This window comes from Mus caroli, chromosome 8, assembly GCF_900094665.2.
Source record: "Mus caroli chromosome 8, CAROLI_EIJ_v1.1, whole genome shotgun sequence".
Lineage (NCBI taxonomy): Eukaryota > Metazoa > Chordata > Mammalia > Rodentia > Muridae > Mus > Mus caroli.
In genome coordinates, this window is record NC_034577.1 from 17,432,208 (window position 1) to 17,440,573 (window position 8,366).

Consider the following 8,366-nt stretch of genomic DNA (forward strand, 5'->3'; position numbering starts at 1 on the left):
GGCAAGTACTCCACTAACTGAGCTACATACTCAGCTTCACTGGGCTCAGTACTTCTTACTGATCCTTTTCTTTTGCCTGAAGAATAAAGGTTTGAGAGATGGCTTGGGGGTAAAATGCCAGGCAAGCATAAATGCCCAAATTCAGATCCTCAGCACCTACATTGAACAGCTTCTCTAGTGAGGTGGAAAGTGGAGACAGAATACCCAGAAGTCGGTGGTCTAACTAGCCTGGTGAATGCAGGAGCAAACAACAGAAGCNCAGTGTCTCAACAGGGTAAAAGGCAAGGACCAGAACCACCTGATGCTTCCCTCTGTCCTCCACAAGCACACAGTGGCATACACCTGCACCCCTGCACACAAGCACGTACACAGTGATTGTGGAAAAAGTCTCATTCTCTTCTTCAACCTTAAATCTCTCTTAGCCTTTTAAAGGTTATTGTTGATAGATAAAAATTGAAAATATCAGACTGGAGATGGCTTAGTAGTTATAAGCATCCTGCTCCTGCGGAGGACCCAGGTTCAATTCTAACCACATGGTGGTCCACAGCCATCTGTAACTCCAGTTCTAGAAGATCTGACAGCTTCTTCTAGTCATAATACCAGACACGTATGAATGCACATATGTACATGTAGGTAAAACAATCATACACATTAAAAAAAAATCTTAAAAAAAACCTTTATGTGGAAAATAATGTACATATTTTTGATATTGAAAGACCAATTTCTTCAGTTTTCACAAAATGATCTACTCCTTTTCTGCTATGTTTTCTTTTTCTTTCCCTTACACAAAATCTATGCCCTTAAACACTGGCCGTAGCTGCCTGTTCATCAGAGCCCTTCCTCTCAGGACCGCCTGGATTACCTTTCTCTCCATCACTAGTAGGGGGTAGGGAAGCGCTTCAGAGAGGCTTAGACATACTTATATTTGCTTCTTATGCTCTTGTCCTCTGACCAGCCTACTAAGTGCCCACGTATAACAGGAGTGGAAGAAGTAGTGACCTTGTCCTCCTTCAAGTCATCAGGAGAGTTTCTCTCTTAGTGCCAGTACTATATAGAATGATAGTGTTTAGCATTTGTTTCTTAGAGTGCTTAATGTGCCCCGGCCTACATTAAGCTTATATGTTTGTTTTTCCAGATCACATGTATCCCAGAATTTTTTTGTGCTTACACTTAGGCAAAAGCAAGCTTTATGGGAATTTACTAAGTAGAAATTTTACCAAGAATNATAAAATTGTTTCATAGTTATATAAACCTAGAATTGAATGTAAAACTAACTTCAATTGTATGCTCATACTACAAAACGTTCGAGTAGTGGAATCATCTTTGTTTTTCTCTGCAGCCGGTTGCTGAACCAATCCCCATCTGTAGCTTCTGTCTTGGTACAAAAGAGCAGAACCGGGAGAAGCAGCCTGAGGAACTCGTCTCCTGCGCAGACTGCGGCAATAGCGGTATGTGCTTCCGTTTGCCTTCAGTACAGCTGCAGACAAGGGCAAGCTTGCCTAGAGAAGCTGGTTTCCTTGCCACGTGCATGTTTTAAGCTAATTCTGGTCTTNAGAAACTGAGTTGCTGTTTACACTACAGAGGGATCTGAGTAGCTGACATGTAGTGTTAGTTGCATTTCAGGTGTGNTTTGTAAATGTCTTATGAATTTTTCTGTTTCTTACAGTCATTATCGAGTACTTGTTTAAGTCACAGCAGTCAGTTTAAAGTTTATTTTATCTTTCAGTAAACACAGTTCAGGCTGGTGAGAGCTCAGTCAGTGAAGTGTTTGATGTGCAAACTCAAAGACCTGATTCAGCCCCTGCAACAGCATATGAAGCCCAGGGTGCGAATGTGCATTTGTAATCCCAGTATTGTTGGGTGGGGACAGGGAGATCCTGGGCCTTGCTAGCTGGACTCCAGGCCAGTGAGACCCTGTCTCAGAAAATGGTGGATGGCTCCTCAGGAACTACAGCCAAGGGTCAGACAGCTTCCGCTCATGTGTGTGTGCCTGTCCACTTAGGTGTGCACACAGTATGACATAATTACTTTCATTCTTGATTTGTCTCAGGCTTGATACATAGAACCAGAAAGATAAGATTTGTTTTTCCAGATTGTTACATTGGAATGTTGTTGACACTGGGGTTTTTGAGCCTAAGAAGTCCTGGGCCTACAAGAAAAATTTTCAGAATCATCTAATTTGCAGGTTCCACAGATATTCTTACTGTACATTTAAGAATGCACAAGACTTTACAGGAAGGTTTTAATAAGTCATTATCTGTAATGATTGTTTTCATTTTTAGTGCTTTTTAACAATAACATTCAGGATTTGAACCAGAAAAGAGAAGACAAATTGGATGTTGAGTTGGGTATTTGTGAGGTAGTTGGAAGGGCTGATAAGTTAGGTAGGCTTTGGAGCCTAAGGCTCCTGCAGAAGTGACAGCCAGACTGNGAGGTTGCCCTGTCTTTCTCCACTANGGAGAGGTGGAAAAGGAGGGCTTCATGGACCTTAGAGGTTCTGGATCCTGAGATGCGGATCTGACTATCTTCACCACCTGTTGCACAGTAGGACACTGCTGTTTTCACAACTTTGCTCCTCACTCTGAAACCGCACTAGAGGGAGAGGGAAGATGATCGTGGTCTCATTTCTGCCCCATCGATCCCCAGAGCGTGCCCAGTGCGTTAGAGTGTAGGTGGGAAGGCGTCTGTAAGGAAAAGGGTTAGCTTTGCTGCACCTGCTCCTCAGCTGGCAGCGGGACCCAGGGCTTTACACAGATCAGNCAAGTACCTCACCAAGTGAGCTGCGTCCCAGCGCCTGCTTTTGTATTTCTAGAAGCTGTAGAAGAAGATGAGAGACCATATATAGTACAGTCGAATAAGCAAAAATGAATTCTGGGTAGGTTTCATTGTGATTAGAAGAGAATATAGCAGCATGCTGTACAGTGTAGTGATAGCCTAACTATTTTAATAATGGAGCCCTTCTCAGAAATTAATTTTATGGATTATGAAAGAGGGCATAAAGTTAATTGTTTTTCCAGTGCTTACTGTCAAGAATTTTTCATTCCTAGTAGTGGATAAATGCATAAAAATATTTGATAGTGAAAGTGTAAAATCCAGTTTGAAGTTCCTGATTATTATAACTGACAGAAATATTTATTGAGATGTATAGATTTTGGGTCTGGTTAGTTTGGGGATGTAATTTTTTTTTTAATTTGCTAGGTTTTTAATTTAAAAGTTTATAAAAATAACAGCTTATCTATTGTTACAGAAATAAATTAATATAAGACCTTGAAGCTTATGTTAGTGATAGATATTTTAGTTTTTCACTGTTTCTATGTGTTGGGAATTTGGAAGTGGCTTATCTAGGCAGTTGACTTAATGTCATACTAGGACATACTTAAGATTTTAATTTGTGCTTCAGACACCTAAAGCTTCCACAATGGCTGTGTACCTGACTGGCAGATTGAAGCTGTTGCCTGGTGACAAGAAGCCTGTTTTTTTTCTGCCATATGGACCAGTAGCTAAGGCTGTGTGGATATCCACACCATGTCAGCTGACTTTCTCTAAGCACATATCTAAGCATATACACACCAAGGAAGAGTCTTGAATTAGAAGTTATACTGTCATCTCTACAGTATTGTATTGCTACACAGATCAAGCCTACTCAGTGTGTGAGCAAGTCTACATAAGGGGAAAGGCCTTGGAGATTATCATAGAGGCCACGGGAGAAAAGCTTGAACATAGCAATATGTAAAACATGGACAAATAAAAAGCAAGAATAGTTGGGAGAAAATAATTACATTAAAAATGGGAACGGTCCAAATTCCTTATGAGTAAAATAAGTATTTTTACATTTCTAAGCATAAAGTCTAAAGAGAAAAAAGTCTGGAAACAAGTGGCTTACATAAGAGCAAATTAGTTTCTGAGTNTATGAAAAAAGCTTCACTTGTAGAATAACAGGAATGCATGCTAAACAGTAGGAACATGTAAGTTTTTAGAGTTTAAACACTATAGATTGAAAATTGTGCACACTCAGAGTGAAATACAAGGGAGTGTTTATACTTTCTTAGTGGCATTGGATGTGACACCATGACTTTTAGAAAACTTTGCCTATACATTTCAACCAATCAAACTGAAACTGTCATTACACTTACCAGTTTTACTTTCNGGAGTTTCTCCCCTCTCTCCCCCCATGATGCTCATCTAAAATAAGAAAACTATAACCAGGATGTCTTGGTTAAGGTTTCTCTTGTTGGGATAAAGTATTATGCAAAAACAAGTTGGGGGAAGAACGGGTTTATGTTATTTAGCTTACAATTATACATCACAGTCCATCATTGAAGCAGGGCAGGGCAGGAACTCAAGCAGAAGCCATGGAGGAGTACTGCTTGCTGGCTTGCTCAGCCTGCTTTCCTGCAGCACCTAGGAATCAGCTGCTCAGGGTGGTACCACAACGCTTCAATCATTAATCAAGACAATGTGGTTCATACCCGCCTACAAACCAGTCTTAGGAAAGCATTTTCTCAATTAGACTCGCTCCCAAGATATGTCTAGTTTTGTTTCAAATTGAAAAAAAACTAACCATTGAGTATTTAACAATAGGGAAATGGTCATGGAGATGACCATCAATTCAGTAGCCTATAATCAGTTAGAAAAATAAGAATATGAAGTTTACTAGAATTAAACAATGAAAAACAAAACGGAGACTACATGGTCTATAGCTGTGACTTCCATCTAGTTTTGGAAGGGTAGACCATGAAAGTAGCTATTACTAGAGATNATATTTGTAGGTCACTTTCTCTCCTGCTTTTCTTCAGTGTCCATGTTTTGATGATGAACTTACTACCTCGTAAAAGAGGTAATTTTTTAGAAACTAAAAGGGGTGTGTGAGAGATTGAACTAGCCCTTCTGTCACAAGAGAAGAAAGATGACTAAAGGAGTGGAACAAGACCTAATTGAGTCTGAAAACTGGAGGATCAAAGTGATACTAACTTGTGGGAGAATTCCCTTCCCTCCACCCCATCTCTCCAGCTGTTGTAAATTCTGATCTCAGCAGAAATACTGCTTTTCTTTTAGGTTTAGCTTAAGTAGCTTAAACCATGAGCATGTAATTACTTAAAATTTCATGTTTTTATCCTACATTTAAAAATTATGAAACTTAACTGTTCCCATTAAAAAATCAGATTGTAGCCAGTGACATGGTTTGTTAAGTAGGGTGAAAATGAGCAAGCCAGGCAATGTGAGTATGATGTGTAAGANTCACCTGTCAGAAAGAAGGGAAGGACCAACTCCTGAAAACTGTCCTTTGACCTTTGTGCATGCATGTATGTGCTCACATGGTGAGTACATGTGTATTATAATAATAAATGATTTGGATTGGTAAGATGGCTCATCGGGTAAAGATGATCACCCTGGAAGTCTAGTGACTCCTCAGATCCTTGTTGAAGTAGAAGGGAATTGACTCTACTAAGTTGTCCTCTAACTTCTACATGCCCACTGTGACATACATGTCTGTATCAACAAATAATTCTTAATATTTCTAAATGAGAGTCAAGAGTGGGTGTAAATATGCATCACAATCCTCTAGGGCGTTTGCAGTTCTATTTTGTAGGTTATTATATACAAAATAATGTGTAAATCAAGTTTTGTGTGCTTGGCTTATTTGTGGCTAGGGCATATTTGTGTTCATATAAATACCAGCACGTGTACAAACAGTACTTTGGTGCAGGCTCAATACGGCTTTGGACGTGATTTTTATGCTTACAATGTGGGCAGATGCGTTAATTTGGTTTTAGGAGATCTGACTTGGAGTGCCAAGTTTTGATAGCACACTGTGTGGCAAGCTTCCAGGAGTATCTTGCTTTCTCTGATAAAGTTAGCTTAATTACCTTTTTGTACCATTTGTTTAGTTGATTTTCATCACTGAATCTCTTTCAATCTTGCTAGGTCATCCATCGTGTTTAAAGTTCTCCCCAGAGCTAACAGTGAGAGTGAAGGCCTTACGGTGGCAGTGCATTGAGTGTAAAACGTGCAGCTCCTGTCGTGACCAAGGCAAAAATGCAGTGAGTATCTTGGCCTCTCCCCGGCTGCTCCATTCAGTGCCTTTCCAGGTAGATGCCATTCATCTGGAATACTGTTCACGTGGATGTAGACTGGGGAATTTGTAAAGCAACTTGATCATGTATTTGCAGAGATACTAAACTATTCTCAAGAACGAACGTTCCCAATTTGAGCAGTACAGAGACATTGATTTATGAATTTTTGTTAATTATAAGTTATCCTTATTCATTTTTATTACCACAGACCANGGTTAACTTTTACCTGCCTATTATTGTGCTAGAAAATGTTGAACCTGTAGTTCTTCTCCAAAGATTTCTCCTAATTTAGACTGCTTACTAAGATAATACTAATTAAAGTTTTTAATACTATAATGTTATTAACTTTGAAATTTCCTAGGTTTGATAAGTCCTAAAATTTTTCTGTCTCTTAAGGTTAAGCAGAAATATCTTTTCCTTTTCCTTTCTTTCTTTCTTCTTTTTTTAAAGGATAACATGCTCTTTTGTGACTCATGTGACCGAGGTTTTCACATGGAGTGTTGTGACCCACCACTTACACGGATGCCAAAAGGTGAGACNTTCCTTCTGAAATCAAACTGAAAGGGCGCTAGTGGAGCCACAGTTTATCTTCTGTTAAGATGAAAAGTAATTGATTCTCATTTTGAGATTGTATAAATAAAAAGCCAGCTGACATCTTAAAGGTAGGCTATACTTTTTGTTAAGGCTAGTTAACATGTTTGTATTTATTGTCAACACTGCAGTATCTGTGAAGGATGGTTTATATTGAAATATTTGCTTGTCTCTAGCTAGAGGCTCAGGAGGAAATAAAACTGTATTAGGTTATGTTGGTTTAGCACTACCCAGCACTTTTCAGGGTCCTAGCCTCAGGCCTGAAGTATTTAAAACTTAAAAGAAATTAAATACATGACTTATGACCAGGTAAGTATGCAGATCATGAGAGGAGCGGTTAGTGCCATTGGGTTCTCTTGACAGCTGGTTCTTGGGAGGTGTTGCTGGGGTTTAACTAGCTGCCTTTTGCTTACTAGTGCTCCAGGGAGCACTGTGTGATCATACAGTCAGACTTCTGATAAAAGAAAATGTCAAGCCATGTCTGGCGGCATAGACCTATACTGCCCGCTTCTGGGGATTCTGAGAGATGGGCATCATAAATTTAAGGCTTGCCTGAACTAAGTGAGTTCAAGGCCAATCTAGCTAACTTTTCATAACCTGACCCTGTTTCACANTTTGGAAAGAAAAAAACATTCAGAGAAATAACCCAGTGGGTTGTGGTGGCAGAGAATATTTCAGTTCAGTTGGAATCCCTGTTTTCCATGTTCCACTTCCATAGATTCTATTTCAACTCTTGCTTTTGATCTGTCTGTTCCCTAAGTAANAAACACCTGTGGGATAACAAGTGTAGTATAACACCTATAGGGTAACATGTATAGTGTAATACCTATAAATACCTAGTGTTATAGTGTAACACCTGTAGGGTATGTGGTAATGTCTGCTTAGAGGTAGAAAGGGACTCAGCCATAGTTTACAGCTATCTATATGTCTTCCTTTAGTTACTCTTAGGACATCCTGTTGTCACCTCTAGAAACACCCTAAATCTGTATGAATAACTCTCTTTCCCTCTCCTTTGCATTTATTTGAAATTGAGACATGAGGCTGTCTTCAGAATCTTTCAGAGGTTTCCATGAGTTTCTCCTGTACATTTCACTTCTATAAAAGTTATAATAGCTTAGAGAAAGCGGGTACAACAAAGGTACATAGCTCCCTATTGTTACTATTTTACAAAAGCCATAAGACACAGAATCCAGCAGCCAGTGTGGATGTGATTCACCATAGTCTGGAGGCCTCATTAGAATTCTCAGNATCCGTTTAGGATCTGACACTCANTGTCAAGCTGCTTCGACGGTCTTCAGCCTGTGATAATTACTCAGACTCTGCTTTCCCGGTTTTGACAGGTTTGGAGAGCACTAGACTGCTCCTTCACNGAAGCCCTTCCATTTCTCATGACACTGAGCTTTGTGCTTCCTCTTGTATCACAACAGAGAGGTGCCCGGANNCTCCTTAGTACTAGTAATGTTACCTTGATGACTAAGTTGTAATGAAGCCTGATTGGTTTCCCTTTGCCCACTAACCAGCAACTGTCAATCTTTCTTGCCTATGCAGATCTTAAGTCCACCATTCTTTCTAAATTGACTAAGTGAAATTCTGACATAAATAACTGCTGCTATTTATTTATTAAATTACTTAAATCAGCAGCAATACACGAATTTTTTTATCTTATGGATGATCATTTATTGCTTTAGTCATTGTCCATTG

At 39.4% G+C, this 8,366-nt stretch overlaps 1 protein-coding gene across 1 annotated transcript in view; it reads left to right on the forward strand.

Moving 5' to 3' along the window:
* The window catches only part of Kat6a (lysine acetyltransferase 6A), an 84,074-nt gene that overhangs the window by 41,757 nt on the left and 33,951 nt on the right, over window positions 1-8,366 (forward strand). The window contains 3 exon segments of the mRNA XM_029481030.1: window positions 1,340-1,448; window positions 5,926-6,041; window positions 6,525-6,606. Coding sequence (XP_029336890.1) covers window positions 1,340-1,448; window positions 5,926-6,041; window positions 6,525-6,606 — 307 coding nt within the window.